The following is a 23,481-nucleotide window of genomic DNA, read 5'->3' as shown; positions in this document are numbered from 1 at the left end:
AACTCTATGATTCTAAATTGAACTATATATAAGGTAAAGGTATCCCCTGTGCAAACACATGTCTGACCCTTGGGGTGATGCCCTCTAGAGTTTTCATGGCAGACTCAATACGGAGTAGTTTGCCAGTGCCTTCCCCAGTCATTACCATTTTACCCCCCAGCAAGCTGGGTACTCATTTTACCAACCTCGGAAGGATGGAAGTCTGAGTCAAACTCGAGCCAGCTGCTGGGATCGAACTCCCAGCCTCATGGGCAGAGCTTCAACAGCATGTCTGCTGCTTTACCACTCTGCGCTATACTGTTTTACCTTGTGAGATTCCTCAAGAAGGTCCTTGGAAAGGTAATATTCACAGGGATTTTTTTTTGATATTTAGAAATCCAGAGCTTCTTTTTTTCTTTCTAGATGCCCATCAATTACCAAAATCACCCCCAAAATATAATTATTTTCCATTAACAGGATCTGATGACCATAAGAATCCCCATGGCCATTATTTTCATTTGACTATTTAACCATTGCCAGATTATGAATTGTCAAAATTGCCATACTTTAGGAAAAGCCCAAACTACATGTCATAGCAACAAAGTCAGACACATATGAATTAATTCAAAAGAATTTTCATCTAAACATCTGAAAGAAGTTCCTGGCAGTTAGAATGGTTCCTCAGTGGAACAGGCTTCCTCGGGAGCTTCCTTCTTTGGACGTTTTTAAGCAGAACCTAATGAGCCTCTTGTGGCGCAGAGTGGTAAGGCAGCCGTCTGACAGCTTTGCCCATGAGGCTGGGAGTTCAATCCCAGCAGCCGGCTCAAGGTTGACTCAGCCTTCCATCCTTCCGAGGTCGGTAAAATGAGTACCCAGCTTGCTGGGGGGTAAACGGTCATGACTGGGGAAGGCACTGGCAAACCACCCCGTATTGAGTCTGCCATGAAAACGCTAGAGGGCGTCACCCCAAGGGTCAGACATGACTCGGTGCTTGCACAGGGGATACCTTTACCTTTTTAAGCAGAACCTAAATAGTCATCTGACAGAAATGCTGATTTTATGAACTTAGACCTATTATGCACAGGCCAGAATGCCCGTGTTTATTGCATGCACCCATCCTGAACCAAGAGGTTCAGGAAGCATTGGCCACACCTACAGATAGCATTTTTATGATTAGATCATGATTAGTAGTGATTTCCAATGAAATTCTGGTGCTTTCAAAATAAATTAGGGAAAACATTAGAATAATCTGGCCACTGCCACAGGACATCCTTACCAAGTGGTGATACAGTTGCTTAAAGCTATATTTTTAGAGCTGGGAATGGCCCTGATGCTCAAGGTCTAGTATACAGTTTCATCTCCATGTCCATAATAATTTAATTGTATCTCATGATAAATTTTGTAGCAGAATTTACATGCATTCCTTTAATAGCCTAGACCTTTGTTATTTTAAATGATCTGATAACTGCTTTGACGCCACATCATTCAACACAGCACTGCAGTTTAAGCAAATTACAGCCATTTCCTCCCATTTATATTTTTGTGGCACATCTCCATCCATCTCTTTAAATGTGCCCTCCATCTTAAACATTTTGTATCACTCACTGGCAGCATTTTAAATTTTCACTTTTTATTAAATGCTGAAAATCAATATTACTAAAAGTAGATGCACTCTCATTTAACATCTTCTGAGGCCTGACAGATTCTAGACCTCTTTTCAGAATTGCATTAGAGAACAGTGGCTGATCTGATGGAATTTAATTATAGCATAAAAGATACAGGCCACAATCTAGAGACCCCATTTACATGTTCTCTAGGGATTGTGCATACTGAGCCAGGCTTTCTGTATCTCTCTTTCAGCCTACAAGACCCCAACATCTGCAAATTGCTTGTGATCACTCTCTGAAATCTGCATTTGTTACAGTACAGGAATATAGAGAAGGAATGTATATTGTGCCGAGTTTAATAAGAGAAGCTAAATAGTATATGAGGTTTGGTGCACTTATTCTTTTCAGCTGCAGCAATGTGTGACTAGAATAACAAACTACTATTATTATTCAGAAGTCTTAATTTTCTTATCACTATTAATTCAAAAGAGATATTTTATAATTGTGTTTTATACAAAAGTCTCCGCAACCTCACTACAATAAAATAAGTACTTAATTGTATTTTTCAGCCAGTTTTGAAGAAGGACATGACTATCCATACTTCTTTCCATATATGTTGCCCTGTATGTGAAAGCTTCTTCCTGCATTATTGGTACCCTTCTTATACATGGAAAACTGTATGAATGGGAAGACTGAAATAAACTAGTGACATGGACTAAAACATTTATGTAGCTGAATAAATGACAGTGGTTTACTGTAAGTATTTGCAATTTTGGGAAGAAACATATAAACATCAAAAATTACATTTATAAAATATTATCAGATTATCCCAATATTCTGCATAAAACAGCCTAAAACAGATGAGCTTTCAGGAGCAGTTTGCCTGCTGGCTCAGCTATTTTTCAGGCTGTCTTCTGCTGTCCTTTTAATTACGTTATTGAAAGGGACTGCAGAAGAAAGCCCCCCAAACAGCTGAGCAACAGGAGCAATCTACTCCTGCCTCTCAGCTGTTTGGGGGGCTTTGCCAGTCTTTCCAAATATATCTGGGATTTTTTTAGGGGGAGGGAGGATGAAAAACATTGATGCTATTTCTGGGTCTATTTGTGGCTTAGGTAGATCTGAATGCACACATCTAATAAAGACCTAATAAAGGAAGTGGAAGCTACCTAGTTAAGGTATACTTAAAATATGTCCATCTAAACACCGCCCGCGGCGCCCTGGGGCGGGATGTGTCCGTGATGAGGAAGGGTCCAGATTGGACCCTTCCTCTGGACAGACAAACGGAGGGACCAATCAGCAGGCGCAAAGCGCCTGCCGATTGGTCCCTCTGATTCCTAGCCCCAGCAACTGTGATCCACGCACAGCGTGGCTCGCAGTTGCTCCCAGCCTGACGCGGCGAAGCGCCTCTCGCCGCATCAGGCCGCCGCCCGAGGGAGCCCCCGGCAGTCGTGCGGAGCGCGGCTGCTGCGGGCTCCCTGCCCGGCGGCCTGACGCCCCAGAGAGCCGCCGCCCCAGAGAACCGCCGCCGGGGGACACGCGAAACTGTAAGTTTCTAGCACCCGCTGTATTCGTCATACAGCGGGCTTTATTACTAGTATGTATATGTGTATGTATGTGTATGTATGTGTGTATGTGTGTATATATATATATATATAATTATGATAACAGTACAAACAATCTGGAACATTTCAATTCTCATCTAGCAAAACACACAAACCCACCCACACACAAACTCTGAAATATCAACAAAGTAAGTGTTTTAACTTAGCTCACTTCTACAGTCTTAAAAGTAGTGATATTGGAAAGAAAGCAATTACTGGAGCTAATTTAAGAGCATTTCTAAGAGTATTTATCAACGTTTAGACATTCAAGGAAACCTCAAACCACTTGGTAACTTCCAAGGCCCATCTGAGTCAATTAGTATGTTTGCTTTGGAAGCAACATCCAAACAAATGCACACATTTAAAAATTATGATTTGGCAAAGCATGTGAATTAGTGCTGCCATTATCTTAATGGGCAGGGGTTCCCCCACCCCAGCTCTTGTTTTCCACCACTGATCCTGTGGCCAGAAGAAAAAAAAATCACTTTTCACATCCAGTGAAAACCCAGAAGTTATGTTAGTTAGCTCTAAAAAACACTATAAACTCTTAATTTTACCACAGTTTCCAGCAATTCCTAGACAGGTCTGTGATTCTTTCAAATTATCCCTGAAAGTGACACTACACCATAACCTGATGGTGCCCATCAGTAACAAATATACACTAGACTAATTCCTGACCAATCCTAGGCAAAATGCCACCTATTCTTTTTCATAAATCAACTGAGCAACTGAACATTATGTGCTACCACACTGTATGTTCCAACACCTGAACTGCCTAACAATCAGCAGCAAAAAATCACTTTCACAAGCACAACATACAATTTATATGTGAATTTCAAGAGTGGATCCAAATATGATTACTATAATTGCCAAATTATAACTTAGGGATCTAAATTCTCATTATATATTATTTTACAATTTATATTCTCAATGTTAAGACCAGTTTTCATTGGAAAGAAAGTTCTCACATTTTGGGATCATCATCAAATTAATGTTTAGGTTAGAAACATTGTAATTAAATAAACAGAAATGCTCTAGATCCCATAACTTTCCTGTTCAAAATACTTAGTATCAAGAACAACATACCATTAATCCATTTGGCTTCTGGATTGTGAATAACAAATTCTTTTCTGAAGAGATCTTCCAGAGACAATCTGGTTTCTGATGAATTTGATAGTTCATCTAAAGCAAAAGAAAAGGTGAAAATCCAGTCATTTATCTTTGTAACGAAAAATAAATATATATTCCTTTTGGAATCAATAACTTTTATCATACATTCCATGCACAGAATATCTACCCACACTTGCAACATAATCATCATAATCCTCTATATATCTAATAGCAATGTTTGGCCCTATCTATGAATATCTAAATCTGTAGATTGGGGCCACATTGACATTTAAAAGATTTTCCTTCAAATATGGGAGACTCCCCCCCCCCCCAGGTTTGCAGGAAAATCTGAAGTTTTTTTTTTATTGCAGGGTTTAAAGTTTCCTAAACTAAAAAGTATTGTCTGATAATGCACAGACAAAACATTTACCTTGCTTCCACAGAGCTGGCAACTGCTGCCTCTGGGAGATGCTCCATACCTATCCACTGTGACAGATGAGGTAGTCACATGAGGTCCAGCAGTAATGTTGGAGTCCTTGAGTTGCTCCAGGCCCAACCAGAATGGCAAAATCTGGGAGCTACTTCAGGCCAAGAGTAGCTCCCAGACACCAGTGGCACAGATAAGCCTAGAGGCCTGAGTCATGCCTGGCTTTTTGACAGAGAAACTGCTCCAGGCGTGGAGGAGCTCCTAGGTACCACAGTTACTGCAGCTGGGCCTGGAAGTGGCTGCTGAGGCCTAGGGCCATGCCAGGTTCAGTGATGGGAGGAGAAGGATGGGATCCCCCAGCAAGTCTTGGAAAGGAGAAAAAAATGGAATTAGATCAAAGGAGGAGAAACGTGAGGGGAGAAAGAAAGATAGGGAATATTGAGAAAGCAGGAGGGGAAGAAAAATGGGTATTGTCAAAGAAGGAGAAGGGGAGAAACAGAAGGGGGAAGACTGACAAGTAACGGAGGGGGAAAAGAAGGGGGAAGACTGACTAAAGTGGAGGAGTGAGAAAGAGTGGGATGATCATTAGAGAAGGAGGAGATGAAAGGAAGCAAGGGGAATAAAATAGGAGCTCCTCCACCAGGCATTTTCATGAGTCTGACCAACCCAACAACATTCGCTGGTCCCCCCCCCCTCAGTCACCCCCTCTATGACCTGAAGCAGCCTGATATCCCTGAGGGCTGTCCAAGTTATCGTTCTGTTGACGCCACTGTTAGATAACTGTAGATATGTTATTTATCACTGTGTTATGTGTTTAGACTGTTCTATGTATTACTCCTGCAATGTTTTCTGTGAACCGCCCTGAGCCGTATGGGAGGGCAGTATAAACATCTAATAAATAAATAAATATAAATAAAATATATCCTCTCTGCAAGTTCCTTGCAGGACCCTATTTGTATATTCTAAAAGCCAAATCTGAGGATATTTAAATCTGGTGATTGGAGCTGGGAACAGGGCAGATAGGTCTTTCTAAAAACCTGAAAGACAATCCCAGATTTGCCCCCAAAATCTTAAAACTATAAATGAATAGAATGGGGACATTTAAAAAAAACTCAGTGATAAAAGGAAACGCTATAGCTTTAAGAAATTGGTGCTTTCAGAGGGCCACTGCTAGGCTACCGTAGCATTCAAAGATTGGTTTCCATGACCTAAAAGCAGGGAGTGAGATCAGGGTTTTTCCAGGGCTGGTTTGGCCTTTGAGAGAGGACTCAACAGGATCAGGCATATACAAAGCAGCAACCACTAGATGCCTAGATACTACCCAACTTGCATGACACAACTAGGTCTGGATACATGCTACTGTGAACAGACGACTCCCTATGCAAGCCAGCATGGGTTAGCAGAACTTCAGAATAGGGTCTGGGAGACCCAAATGTAAATCCCCATGTTGCTGTGGAATCTCACTAGGTGATTTGGGGCCAGTCATATACTTTCAGCTTAGCAAACCTCACAGGGTTGCCGTGAGGATAAGAAGAAGAAGCAGGGAATAATGTAAGCTGCTCTGGCCCCCACTGTGGAGAAGAATAGGGTATAAATGAGGTAAATAAAAAAGAAATACAGCTGAAGTGGGAGGTAAATAAAAGGTAGGTTGGTGAATACCTGAGAAACAAAGAATGAGGTGGGAAAAGAGAGATGGTATGGGAGTTGCTAAAAGGAGGGAAAGAGGAAATAGAGTGTGTGGGGATACAGTGGAAACTAAAGAGCCAGCTTGGTGTAATGAACCAGCTTGGTGTAGTGGTTAGGAGTGCGGACTTCTAATCTGGCGAGCTGGGTTTGAATCTGTGCTCCCCCACATGCAGCCAGCTGGGTGACCTTGGGCTTGCCACAGCACTGAGAAAACTGCTCTGACTGAGCAGGAATATCAGGGCTCTCTCAGCCTCACCCACCTCACAGGGTGTCTGTTGTGGGGAGAGGAAAGGGAAGGCGACCGTAAGCTGCTTTGAGCCTCCTTCGGGTAGAGAAAAGCAGCATATAAGAACCAACTCTTCTTCTTCTTCTAAAGAGCCTCCCAAAAGTCTTTGAGGGCTATCTACCATGCAAGTGGGCCAAGCCCAATGGCTAGCACTATACAACTGAGACACAATTTCCCTAGATAGAGGCTGCTGGGTGGGGGAGGGGGAGATGATGACAGGAGGACTGATAAAGGTAGGTTAGCTATTCAGCGGGAAAGAAAAGAAGGAAGCAATAAAAGGGAGAGGCTATAATGGCTTTCAGGAAAGGGAGAGCACATAGTGGGGGAGGACATGCCTCCCACAAGTCCTTGTGGGTTCCATTTGTATATTCTAATACCTAATTGATGATACTTAATTTTGAAGATTGGACCCGTGAATGGCCTTAAAATTTCCCCAAGTTTGCAACAAAATCTAATTATGGCTAAAAGTACATGGAATTTTAAAATAAAGTGATAAAGAGTGTCTGTAGTTTAACAAAACACAGATGAACTCAGTAGTTCTTGCTAGACAAGCACAGCAGGTTTGGTTTCTGTCAGTAGACTGTAGGAGGGGGGGTGAGGGCCCTTTTCAGAACTGTTCTGACCTTTGAGAAAGGATATATGGGTGACATCCCATGATTTGCATAACTCATCAAGATCCAGCTGGTTGCTAATATTCAATGGCAGATATGCCGCAAAAGCCAGTGTGGTGCGGTGATTAGCATTTCAGACTAGGACCCTGAATCCCCATGCTGCCTTGGAAATCGTATGGGGAACCCTGAAGTGATTGCACATTCTCAGTCTAACACACCTCAGAGAGGCAGGACCAAGATTGACCAATAAGAACACCTGGACACTTCTCAGTGGGCTGACAACAACCTCTTTCACTCTATCTCAGTTAACGCAGAGAGAAATCTGAGCCTGACCCACCAATACCTCACACAAAGTGGGAAAAGTGATATTCAGCAAGAAGAAACACGGTATGGATTCCTAGAGCTCCATGTGAGAAGCAAGACAGGGGTGATGGTGGCACTTGGTTCTTACACACAGCAAAGCAGATGCTGGCATCAGGTCCAGCCAAGCTGCACATGAGGTGAGGCAGACAATGGCACCTGGCTGAGCCCCAAATACGGTGAGGAAGATGGTGACCTTCAGCTAACCGCTAAATAAGGTGGTGACCAACTTTGCCAATGAGTGTACAAGGTGAGACAAGGCAGACCGTAGTGCCTACTCAGCCATGCCTGACACAAGTGGTGGTGAGGCAGATGGTGGCACCTGGCTGACCTCTGCACAAGGGGAGGTAAAGCCACTCGCTGCACAAGGGGATGTGAAGCACAAGGTAGATGACAGGTTCAGTGCTGTGCAAGATAATGCAGACATTATTGCAGAGTTGAGCCCCTGTGGAGAAAGTCAGACAACAGTGCCTGCCCCAGGCAAATCTCACATGAGTCAGAATGAGGCAGATGGCAATGCCTGGCCTGGCTGAGCCTTCTGCAAGGAAAGAAGAGCCACAGGGTAACACCCATTCAAACCTCACAAAAGGCAAGCCAAGGCAGCGGGCAGCTCAATTCAGCCAAATTTAAAAAGATTTGGCACCATAACAACCTATGGCACTAAACCTATGGCCTGTAAAACAGAGCTCTTCTGTGGGGCCAGATGGGTCCTTCTAGGCTAGACCATCTGCAGTGGAATTGGCATCCACAGATCTCTTAAAGTGCATGGGTGGGAAATGTCAGATTGAGAGGGAGGAGGATAGATTTTTGTCACCAGATATTATCTTTAAACCGCCCGCGGCACCATGGGTGCTGCAGACTAAATAAAGCGCTAAGAGCTTGTGGGGAGGAGTTAGAGCGGGCTCTGTCTGGGATAAAAACTCGGAGGAGCGAATCAGGATCCGCGAAGCTCCTCTGAGTGTCAATCCTGGACCGTTCCTCAATCCTGATTTGCTCCTCCAAGTGTCAATCCTGGACTGAGGAGGCAATGGGGAGGCGCGCTTTGCGCGCCTCCCCATTGCCTCCTTGGCCGCCATTGCCTCCGCCACGCTGCGGGGAAAGGAGCCGGCTCCTTTCCACCCGCACAGCCGCCCAACTCTGCCTTCTCCCGGCCGCCGGAGCGGCCGCACCACGTCAAAGACGCGGCAAAGACGCGGCAAAGACGCGTCAAAGACGCGGCAAAGACGCGGCAAAGACGCGGCAAAGACGCGGCAAAGACGCGGCAAGGCCGCTCCGGCGGCCAGGAGAAGACTGCCGCTCACTAGCCCTGGACGCCGCCCCACTCTGCCTTCTCCCGCCGTCTGCTACCGGCTCGCCACCGCACCACCGCCACTCCAGAGACCAAGACAAGCATTCGGACCACTTGCCGCCGCCGCCACTGCCGGCGGCCACTCCCGCCGAACTCTGCCTTCTGCTGGCGACGCTACCTGGCGAAGGCTGACGTTCACTCGCCATCGCCGCCAGCCCACAATGCACCGGAGCACTCGAAGAACTGCCCTTCGCACAATACATCGATAGACAGAGCCTGCGAGCCCACCGCCGAGCGCCCCCGGACATTGCCTCGCCCACGGAGAAGCCGCCACCGCCACCGCCGCCCCAACGCCCAGTGTCCCACACAGCGTTAACCGGCCGCGCCGCACAAAATGGCCGCCCAATCCCCTCCTCGCGTCCTTCTCGCTGGTTTCTTCGCCCAGGTCAGTGCCACCCCACTAGACTGCTCCAGCCCCACTGCGCTAACACCTCTGCCCATGCCCATCTTCAGGCTGCGTCCCCGCCCACACACAACCCTTGACGAGTCGCGGGGGAGGAAAGAGAGAGCCCTTCTTGCGCCCATTTTATTGATATATAAAATGGGCTTTGATTCTAGTTTTTAATAGGGGATTACGGGTTTTATGTATTTTACTAGGAATAAAGCCCATTGTACCCAAAATACAATGGGCGCTAGCAGGGTTTGCGTGGGTGCCGGCAGGGCTGTGGAGGAGAGGCGAGGGCAGGGCGAGGGAGGGGAGCTTAGTGTTGGCACGGCGATGTCGGAGCGTGGGTGTCAGCTTGTCCTGGGCTGCATGGTTACGGCGGACATTTTGGAGGGTGGGCTGGGGCTGCGGCGGCTAGGCCGCGGTCTACTGTAGTCTGCGGTGACCATGTACGGCGTGCAGCAGCTCCCGACCGCCGGCCTGGTGTCGGCGTGAATCTTGGAGGGCGGGGCGGAGCGTCGTCAGCGAAGGTGCGTGAGAGGAGGGCAAGCGGGTAAGGGGCCATGAGATGTCGAGGCGTGTGTGCGGCGGCGGCGGGTAAGGTTGGGGCCAGGCGGGGAAGCTGTGAGGCGGTATTCTGGGGGGGTGGGTTGGTGGGGGGAAGTGCGGGCGGTGGCGGCGGTTGCTGGATGGTGGGGATCGTCGATGTTGGGAAGGCAGGGGGGTGGGAAGGGTGGCGGCGGCAGGTCCGTCGGCGGGGCAGGGCAGTCGCTGGGCCGAGGGGAAGCTATTTTCCCCTCGCCCAGGGAAGTGGGGCGAGCCTCCTCCCTGGCAGCCATCCAGGTAGGATGGCGGCTGAGGAGTGTGGAGTTAGCGGCGGGCTATCCTCGAGAAGGGCCAAGTGTCCAATGGGGAGGCGTGCAAAGCGCGCCTCCCTATTGGACGCTTGGCCCTGGAGTGCCACTCGGAGTGCCACTCGGAGGAGCTTCGCGGCTTTTGATTCGCTCCTCCGAGTTTTTATCCCAGACAGAGCCCGCCCTAACTCCTCCCCACCAGCCCTTACTGCTTTATTTAGTCCACGGCGCCCGCTGCACCCGCGGCGCCGCAGGCGGTTTAAAGATGTGAGATATTTTTACGTAACCTGCTGCAAGACAGCTTGACTGATAGTGGCAGGTAAATAATAACAACAACAACAACAACAACAAAAACAACAATAATAAAGTCAATGGGAAATTCTCCCTTTCTGTCTAATCTGTGGAATTCTCTCAACTCTTTGTGAATACAAATGGTAAAGGTTTCAGGTAGATATATCTCTGGGCTCAGATTCTCAAAATGTTTACAGATTGATTTTTCATGGTCTACGAGAAGCAATATCCTCAGTAGCACCATCAGCCTTTCTTCCTACATCTTCCATAGACTGATAATCATTTACAATAATTAAGTCAATAAATTAAGTCAATAAAGTGACTTAAGGCTGTTTTTTCTCTGACTCCATTACAGTGTTAGCCTTGTCCTGCAGGATTCTACAAGGCTCATCCTCCATGCCATTTCATTTCTACCTTAAAGAAACATTATTTTTAGTTTTGGCATAAACTGTCAGCAGTATGCTGACAATACACAGCTCTAAATTTCTTAATCCAAATTGCCCACCAATCATGCAGAACCAATGCCTGGCTGCTGAGATTAAAGTTGAAAATGAATCCTGACAAGATCAAAGTGACACCAGCTGGGAAGGCTGTGGTCTTGAAGAGCATTGTGCTTCAGATTTATACTGAATCCAAAATAATATCTAGTGAGCTTGTCAAGTACATGGTAACAGCTGCTAGGATCTTGGATGTATCCAGTTGGAAAAAAAGAATCTTTACCAGGGTTTATAGACCAGTTAAATAAAACGATGGAATATGGGAATATGACAAAACTTGCATATCTGATGAATAATAAACCAATATCAGGTGACACAAGAAAATGGAGTCTAGTATTTCATAGTTAGTGTTCCTAGGAAAAGTAATTGAATAGGTGGTAGCAGGACAGCTTCAAGATTTCTGGGAGGAAACTTCAGCACTTGACCCTTTCCAGTCTGGCTTTTGATGGCCATGGGATGGAGATGGTTGTGGTTGCCCTGATGGACAACTTCCAGGGGAAGATAGATCTAGGCAGGTCAGCACTGTTGCTTCTATTATATCTGACAGCAGCATTTGACACGGTTTGACCATGAAATCTTGACTTACTGCCTAGCTGGCATAGGGGTCAGGGGCTCAGCCTTGAAATGGCTAGAGTCCTTTTTCCATAGTTGAAAGACAGAGGGTGGCAATGGGGTCCTTAATTGCATTGGTCCACAGGGAGCCATACTCTCCCCGATGTTATTCAATATCTATATATACCCCTTGCAGAGCTGATCCACAGTTTCGGGCTCGGCTGTCATCAGTATGTTGATGACACTCAGCTATTTCTGTTAATTGATGACAATCTATCAACACCCCCGGATAATCTGGTCAGATGGCTGGAGGCCATGGTGGACTGGCTCCAGCAGAATAAGCTAAAGTTGAATCCAGCCAATACAGAGATTCTATAGCTCGACCCGCATATGGAGAGACAAATTAAATAGCTCCATATATTTTACAGGGTGCAGTTAACACTAGGACCTTCTGTCAAGAGTTTGGGCATGATTTTGGATCCCTCCTTATGAATGGAGGCCCTGGCATTTTTCCACCTGCACCAGGCAAGGCAGCTTGCACCTAATCTCTCAGAGCCAAACTTAGCCAGGGTGATCTATGTGATGGTCACCTCCAGAAAGTCTGGGTGGTCCAAAATGCAGCAGCCCAAATCCTAGCAGGGACTTAATGGAGGTCATATGTAACACCAGTGATCTCCCAGCTGTATTGGCTCCAGCTTGGAGACCAAATCAGGGACAAGGTTCTGGTATTAACCTTCTAAACCCTAAATCAGCTGTCCCCGACCCCCAGTCTGAGGTCGGTCCGTGGATCAGTTGGTACTGGGCCACAGCTCCTCCTCGTCCTCTTCCCCAGCTGCTGCCTCGGGGGCTGCCCTGCCACTCTGCTGCCGGCTCACCTTTGGTGCTCCCTGGCAGCTGCCATGGCTGGGGCTCCCTGTCAGCGTGGATGGCGGAAGTCAGGGGCACCGGCGGGAAAGCAAGTGGAGCAGGGGCTCAGGAAGCGGCGTAGGCGTCGGCATCCCTCGGCAAAAGACAACCCCCCCCCCGGGCCTCAGTAAAACTGTCAAGTGTTGACCGGTCCCCTGTGATAAAAAGGTTAGGGACCACTGCAGAACCATCTTGTCCCTTATATTCTGTCAAGAGCATCAAGATTTTTGGATCAACACTCAGTCAGGAGCCCTCGCCCAAAGGAAATGAAATTGGCCTTGACCAAGAACAGAGCCTTTTTGGTCTTGGCTGCAGTCTAGCGGAATGTGCTCCCAAAGCATTTAAACACCCCCCCTGCCTTGGCAGACTGAGGGGAAGCATTTAAAGGGACCAGGACTTCACATTACAGCTGGTCATGACAGACACAGGGCTGTTATGATAAGCTGTGATGCAGGGGAACTATTACAGTTAAACGCTCCCCTTTGCAATGACAGGCTGGTGGGGAACATTTAGAAGAACCAGGCCCCACTTTACACCTGATCATGAAAGCCCTACAGCTCCCTTTCAATACTCCTCCCCCCTACTTTCACTGGCTGGGGGGAGCGTGGGCAGCCTAGATCTTCTTGTATTTTTTGTGCAACGGACTCCTGGCTGCCTTCCTATAATAATCTGCTATACACAATCCTGTATATTTTAGATTCACTTAAATAACTAAACATTAGATAAAAACTCTCCCTCTGCCCCCTCCTCCCTGTTTAAATGAGAACAGAGAGGGACAAATGTAGGCATTCTATTTAGGATTCTAAACAGTCTCAAAGTGCCATTTTAGCTTTGTTGCTGTTCTTGAAAGTATAGCTTTTCATTCAATATACTTTAGCATTGCACTGACAATCACACATTCAACTTGAAAAGGCTACATCATCTTTGTATACTGGGTGAAATGGAAAAATCATATTACAACACCTCTGATCTTTTGTACAGAATTCTGAGTTGTGTATTGCTGCATTCCCATAACACATTGTCTTGGTTTTAAAAACATCAGAGATTCATAAAGCTCAGCCTACACACTGCAGGAAGAATCATTTTTCAATGTAGAAGCTTTCTAAATGTTGCAAGTAGAGAAAACACATGCCAGCACAGAAGCTTCCAGAGGTCACTAGAGTGGGATTTGTTTCCTTCATTATCAATATTTTGCTCACTCTTCTACAGAAGAATGGGTGCATTTTCCCTCAATTCTCTGAGGCTGCCAAGAGAATTCCCCAGCAGTAATGGCAGAAAAACTCTAAGCAAGATAGAGGGAAACGTTATGTAACTGTATAGATGAAAGCTCAACGAGCACCAATTACATTAAGGTAAAATGGTGCTTTTATTATTGTGGTCCCTGTAGGCTTCCATGTGGATGGCTACCAAGCATATTATCCCAGTGGACGGCATTTATAGGACCTTAGGTTAAGAGATTATACATTACTGCAGGGTTCTACAAAATATGTAGTATTCATTCTCAAAGATGAACTTGAATGTTTCTCTGAAGCAACTTTTCCAGCCCAGCATCACTAACACTAAGTATTTTCCCAAGGAGCAACTTTGAAGTTCTACCAGTTGTTACCTTTAGGCATAAACCTAATGCACAACAGAACTTGGAAACATCATGGCCCTCACTGAGAAACATATGAAGTTGCCTGATACTGAATTAGAACACTGGTCCATCACGGTCAGTATTTTCTTCTCAGAACGGCAGAAGTTCTTCAGGCTGTTTTTTTTAATTATTATTACTTTCTATCATATCCTTTTCAAATGGAGATGCTGGGATTGAGCATGTAAAGCAGATGTGCTATCACTGAGCCACAGCCTCTCCCCAAGCAGCCACAGTCCCATCCCAGTTAATTCTGTACCTTGTTGCTGGATGCTTACGATGTTGTCATGACCTTGCAGAGGACAAAGGATAAAGTATAAATATTTTAAATAAATAATTTTCTGCAGGGCTCAAACTCTGAAGAGGAAACCCCCCCTCCCCACTCCTCATGTTCCCTAAGAGAAATGTGTGTGTGTGTGTGTGTGGGGGGGGGAGATAAAGGAAAATACTCAGTGCTCAGAATCATTCAGGAACTGCATTAACATATTTAGAAAAGAACAGAAAATCTTTTTATCTTGCTATCGGAAACAATGGAGATTGTGTGTGGAAACCCTCTTTGGGTGCCCGTAGAATTGGACCCCCAAACCAATCTTTTAGAAACTTGGAGGCTCTTTTGAGGGGATGCTCCCATAGCTACACTGCAAATTTCTTGCCTTTATCTCAAACGCTCATCCCCCTCCCCAATCTGGGGTTGTTTTTTTTTAGTGGGTGGGGGGTTTGCACAGGCCTACCATTGACATCAACTGACTTAGAAAGGTGACACTGTATCTCCCCCACTGCCAAATACATTCAATCATACTGTGGGTTTGTGTTGCTCTTATCCTGGCCTTTTCTTGGGATGTGATTGTCTCTAGAATTTAACAAAAATAAGCATAGGCAAACAAGTCACTGAACTTTGTTTTCTGTTACATATACCAAAAGATGTTCCTTCAGTATTTTGAGCTCCTAGGGATCTTCATCAAGTTTATGTTATGTATATCATACATTGGACTGAATAGAATTAAATATAAAGAAGCTTAATTTTAAATTTTATTTTCTTCATTTTATTTATTTACTTCTTTTATAACCTGGCTTTCTTCCCATTAGAAACCCAAAAATGGCTTACAACACTCTCCCCTTCTCCCTTTCATTCTACAACAGCCCTGTGAAACAGGTATTTTTGACTAGCCCAGTCACCCTGAAACCTTTCATGTCAGAGTAGGGCTATGAATTCATCTCTCATAGACTCTAGACTGACACAGTCTCTTAATATTTCAGAAGAGTATAATGCATAGTAAAATACTAAATAAAATAAATAAAGTTTAATCCATGCTCCTGTGAATGGCATATGTTTACAGATATTTCCTTCCTTCCTAAAGCAGCTCCCAATAATTCTCAAAAACTGCTGCTGAACAGAGAAGAGACATTCAAGAATAACCACAGTAAGGGGGAACTGGCCCAAACTGTCCTCCTGTACTCAGTTGGCCTCCCAGCACAAGCAATGTGACTGTCTATAGGGATTTAAACTGACTTTATCTTCTTGCTTTGAATGCATGGTATATCAAGGGGACACATGGAGCAGCTAGGGAGAAAACAAGATGGTACAGAAAACCCACATTGATAACCTCATTTTTTCACAGGTGTGTGGAACAAACAAATAATGTGTGTGTGTGTGCATGTGCAATATGTAATAACAATAGGAATCCTACCTGGGGTTAAAAGAATTACGGACATTGTGATGAGTGAGCATACAACTAGAATCACCAGCAGTGCAATAGCTATTCCTTTCCAATTCCTCTGCGGTGGGCTGTTGCTTCCAAGTTCCTAGAGGGATTAAAAAAACAAAAGAAATTGTTCCATAGTTACGTGTTTCTGAAAAATACACATTCCTGTTAATTTTCAGTTAATGATACATAGAGTTAAAAATCACAAGTAATGAGTTATAACATCTCCTGTCTTAGCTGTTCATTACAATTGTGCAAGTTTGATATAAATATATATATACTGGTTGAGAAGACAGACAGGACATTAAGGATCAAGATCACAGCATTGGTCCATCTGATTCAGCATTCTGTCTCATACAGTGGCCAATTAGTTGCCCTGGAAGGCCAGGCAATAAGGGATAGAAGCCAAGGCCTTCCTTAATATTGTCTCTGAGCACTGATATTAAAATATTTACTACCTTTAGTTTTTGATGATAAAGGAAGACAGAAAGAATCATATTGTGCTTATGTAAACTACTGTTAATATTGCTGGTATTAGCATATTTCAAAGACAGACTTCAGGATAACATTAAACTGTTACTTTAGAAAGATAATTAATGAAAGAAAATATAACAAAGTGGCACAGACAAGAAAGGATTAAACATTTATGCCTTAATATGCCATGTTAAGCGTCCTATTCAGGAGCAAAAACATTTACAAATTTCCCCATTGTTCTATTTAAGAACAAAATAAATGTCCTGTAGGACAAAGTAGTCCAACATCCTGTTAGACAATGGCCAACCAGTTGCCCTGGAAAGCCAATAAATAGGCCACAGAGACTGATTTCCCTGTTAGATTGTTCCCCAACATTGTTTATACACAGCACAGCAATTTTTTTCTTTTTATACTAATAGTGTTCCCCTGTTACCTCTAATATCAAGATAACTTGAAAGCAACATTGAGTTAATCTTCTAGACTTGCCAGCATAGAATCATAGAATAACTAGTAATCAAGCCCGCTGTACGAAAAATACAGCGGGCGCTAGGTAGGGGAGCCCCCGGCAGTCGTGCACAGCACGGAAAGAGGCGCTTCGCCAGGCAAGACGCGGCGAGAGGCGCGGCGAGTTTAAATCCCTGACGCGGCGAGAGGCGCTTCGCCAGGCTGCCGGGCAGGGAGCCCCCGCCAGCCGCGCTGTCCGGAGGAAGGGTCTGTCCGGAGGAAGGGGCCAATTGGCACCCTTCCTCATCCCGGACAGAGCCCGCCCTAACTCCTCCCACGAAGCCCTTACAGCTTTATTTAGTCTGCGGCGCCCGTGGTGCCACGGGTTGTGTTAAGATAGAGTTGGAAGGGACATCATGGGTCATCTAGTCAAACCCCCTACACTATGCAGGGCACTCACATCCCAATCGCTCATTTACTGTAACCTGCCACCCCTTTGCCTTCACAGAATCAGCCTCTCCATCAGATGGCTATCTAGCCTCTGTTTAAAAATTTCCAAAGATGGAGAACCCACCACCTCCTGAGGAAGCCTATTCCACTGAGAAACCGCTCTAACTGTCAGGAACTTCTTCCGGATGTTTAGATGGAATTTCTTTTGGATTAATTTCATCCCATTCGTTCTGGTCTATCCCTTTAGTTATTAGGTCCCCTCTTAGTCGTCTCCTTTCTTGGCTAAACAGACCAAGCTCCCCCAATCTTTCTTCATATGTCTTGGTCTCCAAACCCCTCACTCTGTGACTCTGCTGCTCCACTTGTGAGGCCGCTCCACTTGTGAGGTAAAAGGCCCGGCTGGGGGGGAGGGAGCGCAAAGGCCTTGCACAGGCCCCGGGTCTCCTTTCAAGGCCTTTGGGAAGCCATCTGGCCAAGGGGGGTGGGGGGAAGAGGAAGCGCTTCCCAAAAGCCTGCAAAGGTCTCGCTGCCGCCCCGGGTGTGACCCTTTCAAAGGCCGTTCTTATATATATTTGACTACACTTTGCTAATACAATGCAAGTGGGCTTGTATAAACAGATAAATAAATTCTGCCAGCAGGTCTGTCTGAAATTACAGAAAAAAATCCATTAGCAACCGTTTACTAAAACAGAATTCAAAGGCAGTCTGAAAATGGGTTCAATGTAACAGTTACATGCTCTTATGATGATATGTGACAAATACTAATAAGATCCATGAAAAAGTGGTTTCATGCATATAAGTGCAATAATGATCTTTTAAATTCAAAGACTATGCTATTGTTATAGCTGAAAACAGAATTAATTTTTCATATATATGGAAGATTATTATACACATACACGTATGGCAATCTGCTACTATGCATTATTATTAAATTTTTCACAGCCTGGTGAACTCTGTTTTTCGAGACCAAAATAAAAAAGAACACTTCTCAATCTATGTTTACAGGAAAGATATGGACATTTATGATCTTCTGACTATGGACATTGACCATGGTTACAAGTAAATATTCTCACAGTAACAGGCTAAATTAAGCTGACCATCCATCCCGCCTTTGGTGGGGCAGTCCCGCATTTGGGGCATTTGCCCCGTGTCTCGCAGCGTTTTCAAATTGTCCCATGGTGTTCGCATATTTTTTTTTTAAATAATTTTTTAATTTTTTTTCCCCGCACAGCAGGCAGCCCACTAGACAGCCCGGGCTCAGGAGGCCCCCGCACAGCCGCCTGGCCTCAGGTCCTCGCGCAAGTGCCCAGGCTCCGGGGCGGGGTTTCCCGGCCAGCTCTGCTGCTGCCTTTCCCTCCAGGCGGCCTTCCCCCCACCCAGCCGGGCCTCTTACCTGGGGCCCTGCAAGTGGAGCAGCAGAGTCACAGAGTGAGGGGTTTGGAGACCAAGACATATGAAGAAAGATTGGGGGAGCTTGGTCTGTTTAGCCAAGAGAAGAGGCGACTAAGAGGGGATCTGATAACTATCTTCAAGTATTTAAAAGGGTACCATATGGAGGATGGAGCAGAATTGTTCTCTCTTGCCCCAAAGGGATAGACTAGAACGAATGGGATGAAATTAATTCTGGAGAGCCAGTTTGGTGTAGTGGTTAGGAATGCGGACTTCTAATCTGGCATGCCAGATTCGAATCTGCGCTCCCCCACATGCAACCAGCTGGGTGACCTTGGGCTCGCCACGGCACTGATAAAGCTGCTCTGATTTCTCTCAGCCCCACCTACCTCACAGGGTGTCTGTTGTGGGGAGAGGAATGGGAAGGCAACTGTAAGCCACTTTGAGCCTCATTCGTGTAGGGAAAAGCTTTATATAAGAGCCAACTCTTATTATTATTATTATTATTCTGGGCCTCCCTGCCTCCTCCAGGACCATGCCTTGAGTCTTCCCTTGACCTGGGTCGCCGCCGCCCTAAGGCCAGTTGGGAAGGGAGGTCATAGGGAGGGCTGAGGGAGGGGCCGTCCTTCTAAGGGTTGAGGGGAGGGAGGGCCTGCCTGCCGCTACTGCCACTGCAGCGGCGGCGCATCCCGCCTTGCAGGGCCAGATATGTGGTCATCTTAGGCTAAATGGAAGAGGGAAAGAGATGCTGCTATGTGAATTCCAGACACACGGTTCTCTCTAGATAATAGGAAAGCAGTACTGGAAGCACAAGTTGCAAAGAAATTGGGATGTAATTCATATAAGTTCGCTACAATTATTGGGAGAGATGAAAATAATTTTGCAGAGGAAGAAGCAAGAAAGATAGCTGGTGGTTATGTGGATGAAAAAACTCCAGTTGTAACCTCTATTCCTACTGCAAGCTTTTCTTCCGATTTACAACAATTGTTAACAGAAATTTTGCAAGCTTCTGTGTAACTAAGATTTCAGCAAAAGGTTTAAAGGTGCAATTGCAGACATTTTCAGGTATTTTACCTAAAGCAGAAATGGAAATAGAATATTTTGTTTGGAGAGTACATGCAAGACAGTTAGCAGAATATGATAGTATTCTTGAAAATATTTAAAGCAGGAAAATTATAAAGAGCCTGCAGCCATCTGCATTTTACACAGATTTCAGAGCAGGCAGAAAAGCTTCCGCAAAGGAAGGCTTTGCTGTTTTAGAAATTGCAGGTGGCATTATTGCTTCAGTTTCGGAAATGAAAATTAAGTTTCTTACCAGACCACTAATGAACCCTCCTCAGCATATCTAAATCAGTTGCATGCCTTGGCTAAGGAAATACTAGAAGAAAGCGGGATTACAGAGGAAGAATTTACACTTTATGTGCAAGAACAATTTTTAGAGGGTGCTGGCATGAAGCACTGTTAACAGCTCCTAGAATAAAAGACTGGGGGCTAGTACTAAATCAAGAGGAATTCACTATGTTGATCTTCATGCTGTGAGGCTCTTGGAGAAAGAAATTTTGAATAAAGAAAGGAAGTTGAAGGAAGAGTTGCATTTTCACCTTTAAGTGAAAATCTGGAAGCAACTGAAAAAAAAATGCAGAAAAGGTTGAAAGAAGTGGTGTTAACAGAGAAGAAAACTGAAAATCCAGATACTTAGAATCCAAAAGAGAGAGGGCTAAAGATTCCCCTTCAGCAAGCAGAAGATTACCCTTCAGCAAGTAATTCAAAGCCACTATTCTCCCAGAACTTCAGAGAAAGGAGATCTGAAACATTCAAAAGTCATGTTGTTATTGTTACTATTATTATTCACCCCTTGCCACCAAGCAATTTCAAGGCAGTTAACAGCTAAAATATTAACAGATGTCAGTTACATATATAATACAAATAAAACTAAAAGGCAGACTACCTAAACAGAACCGACTTATAAAAAGTTAAATGGAAGAGCCCTGCAAATCTTAGATAAATCCCACACATCCAACAAACTGTGAGATAACTGGTTGCACCATGACAGGGCCACCACAAAAAAGGCACCACAAGTTGGTTGCAGGTTGAAGAATACACTTTGTTTTTTGTTTTTGTTTGGGGGGGGAGACATTTTGGAAGAGGCAGTTCACAAGGTATGAAGATCCCAGATCATTCAGGGTTTTAAATGTACCGGCGCCTTGAATTTGATCTAGAACTCAATCGGCAGCCAATGCAGCTGTTTCATGACAGGACAGATATGAACTTCCCAAGGATAACCTGTCAGCAATCTTGCCACTTTGTTCTAGACAGCCTGTAATTTCTGAAGCGCCTTCAGGGATAGCTCTACATAGAATGCATTGCAGTATTCTAGATAAAACATGACTGTGGCATGAATCACTGTGGCTAAGTCTGAATGGGACAGATATAGACAGTTGGTAAACTTTGCACATATGGGGGGGGGGGGAAGCTATCCTTGGAAGTGCTGACATCCACTTGTCCAGGGACAAGGTCAAGTTAGACCCCTAGACTCTTAACAGCAACCACTAATGAAAATTGAACCCTCATCAACAGTTGGGAGCTGAAGGCCCCTAGCAGTATAGACTTCCCAGCCAGGTGATCCCTGTCTTAGATGGATTTATCTTCAACCAGCTGTACTTCAACCAGCTGTGCTTTAACCAACAAACCATGGGTACTAGATTCCCAAATACGGATGTCAGATTGCAGCATATGCTGCAATCCTACAGAGTTTACCAAAGCCAAATGGAAATCCCAAGGTTCAAAGTAATTTCAGTCCAAAGTCAGAGTCCCATTCCAATCCATGGATGAAGCAGAAGGATATCATAATTTACTGCTATGTTACATCCACCCCACAGAATTTCCTGTGAAGTTTTATATCTCAACCCCATTTTTCCAGGCATAATCCTATAACAAGTCTTCATCACTGTCAGCATGTAGCTGGCATCTAGCCAGGAGGCACCTTTTTGCTTGACGCTCTGCTCCTCCTCCCAGCTCTAGTCTAGCAGGTGAAAGTCACTTGCCTGCTTCCGGGATTTGTCTCCAACAGGTCTTGCCAGACCAACCTGGTTTCCTTTTTTGACCAAGTAACAGGTTTGCTGGATCATGGAAATTCAGTTGATGTCATTTACTTGGATTTTAGTAAAGCTTTTGACAAGGTTCCCCATGATGTTCTGATGGATAAGTTGAAGGACTGCAATCTGGATTTTCAGATAGTCAGGTGGATAGAAGAAGAAGAAGAAGAAGAGTTGGTTCTTATATGCCGCTTTTCCCTACCCGAAGGAGGCTCAAAGCGGCTTACAGTCGCCTTCCCTTTCCTCTCCCCACAGCAGACACCCTGTGAGGTGGGTGAGGCTGAGAGAGCCCCGATATCACTGCTCGGTCAGAACAGTTTTATCAGCGCCGTGGCGAGCCCAAGGTCACCCAGCTGGCTGCATGTGGGGGAGCGCAGAATCGAACCTGGCATGCCAGATTAGAAGTCCGCACTCCTAACCACTACACCAAACTGGCTCTCCAGTTTGGTTAGAGTAGCGATCCCCAAACTGTGGGCCGTGGACCACATGTGGTCCTTCAATTAATTGGAGGTGGGCCCCGAAGGACGCCTTCTCCCCCACCCAGCCCTTTACTTCACCCCCACAGCCCTTTACAACACACTTCATTGTTGTGGCGTGTCTGTATCTTATTTTGAAGGGATGTTTAAACATTACAATATCGATCAGAGAGCGTTAGGGCAGTGGTTGAGAGTAGAGGAGTAAACTTTCCCCCCCCCCACCGGGCCTCAGTAAAAGGCGTTGAGTGGTCCCCAGTGAGTGGTCCCCATCGTTGAGTGGTCCCCGGTGATAAAAAGGTTGGGGACCACTGGGTTAGAGAACCGCACTCAAAGAGTTGTTGTCAATGGTGTTTCATCAGACTGGAGAGAGGTGAGTAGCGGGGTACCTCAGAGCTCGGTACTCAGCCCGATACTTTTTAACGTATTTATTAATGATCTGAGGGGGTGGAGGGACTACTCATCAAGTTTGCAGATGGCACCAAATTGGGAGGACTGGCAAATACTGAGATCTGAACACAATGAAAAAATGGGCAAATGAGAACATGATGCAATTTAATAAAGATAAGTGTAAAGTTCTGCATCTGGGTCAGAAAAATGAAAAGCATGCCTACTGGATGGGGGATACGCTTCTAGGTAACACTGTGTGTGAACGAGACCTTGGAGTACTTGTGGACTGTAAACTAAACATGAGCAGGCAGTGTGATGCAACCATAAAAATGGCGAATGCCATTTTGGGCTGTATCAACAGGGGCATCACATCAAAATCACAAGATGTCATAGTCCCATTGTATACGGCACTGGTCAGACCACACCTGGAGTACTGTATGCAGTTTTGGAGGCCTCACTTCAAGAAGGACGTAGATAAAATTGAAAGGGTACAGAGGAGAGCGATGAAGATGATCTGGGGCCAAGGGACCAAGCCCTATGAAGATAGGTTGAGGGACTTGGGAATGTTCAGCCTGGAGAAAAGGAGGTTGAGAGGGGACATGATAAGTATTTGAAAGGTTGTCACTTGGAGGAGGGCAGGATGCTGTTTCTGTTGGCTGCAGAGGAGAGGACATGCAGTAATGGATTTAAACTTCAAGTACAACGATATAGGCTAGATATCAGGAAAAAAAATTCACAGTCAGAGAAGTGGAATAGGCTGCCTAAGGAGGTGGTGAACTCCCCCTCACTGGCAGTCTTCAAGCAAAGGCTGGATACACACTTTTCTTGGATGCTTTAGGATGTTGAGCAGGGGGTTGGACTAGATGGCCTGTATGGCCCCTTCCAACTCTGATTCTATTATTCTAATATCACGTGGAACCTTTTCAAAAG

General features: G+C 45.3%; 1 protein-coding gene across 5 annotated transcripts in view; it reads right to left on the bottom strand.

The window, feature by feature from the left end:
• The window catches only part of DPP10 (dipeptidyl peptidase like 10), a 950,123-nt gene that overhangs the window by 226,102 nt on the left and 700,540 nt on the right, over nucleotides 1-23,481 (bottom strand). For all 5 annotated transcript variants that reach the window (XM_077320279.1, XM_077320280.1, XM_077320278.1 and 2 more), the window contains 2 exons: nucleotides 15,822-15,936; nucleotides 4,274-4,369 (listed from right to left, as the gene is read on the bottom strand). In XM_077320279.1, the coding sequence (XP_077176394.1) occupies nucleotides 4,274-4,369; nucleotides 15,822-15,936 (211 nt within the window). The remainder of the gene's footprint in view (nucleotides 1-4,273; nucleotides 4,370-15,821; nucleotides 15,937-23,481) is intronic.

Source organism: Paroedura picta, chromosome 2 (genome assembly GCF_049243985.1).
Source record: "Paroedura picta isolate Pp20150507F chromosome 2, Ppicta_v3.0, whole genome shotgun sequence".
NCBI lineage: Eukaryota > Metazoa > Chordata > Lepidosauria > Squamata > Gekkonidae > Paroedura > Paroedura picta.
Note: the sequence above shows the minus strand (reverse complement) of the source record. Positions and strands in the feature narration are given on the sequence as shown.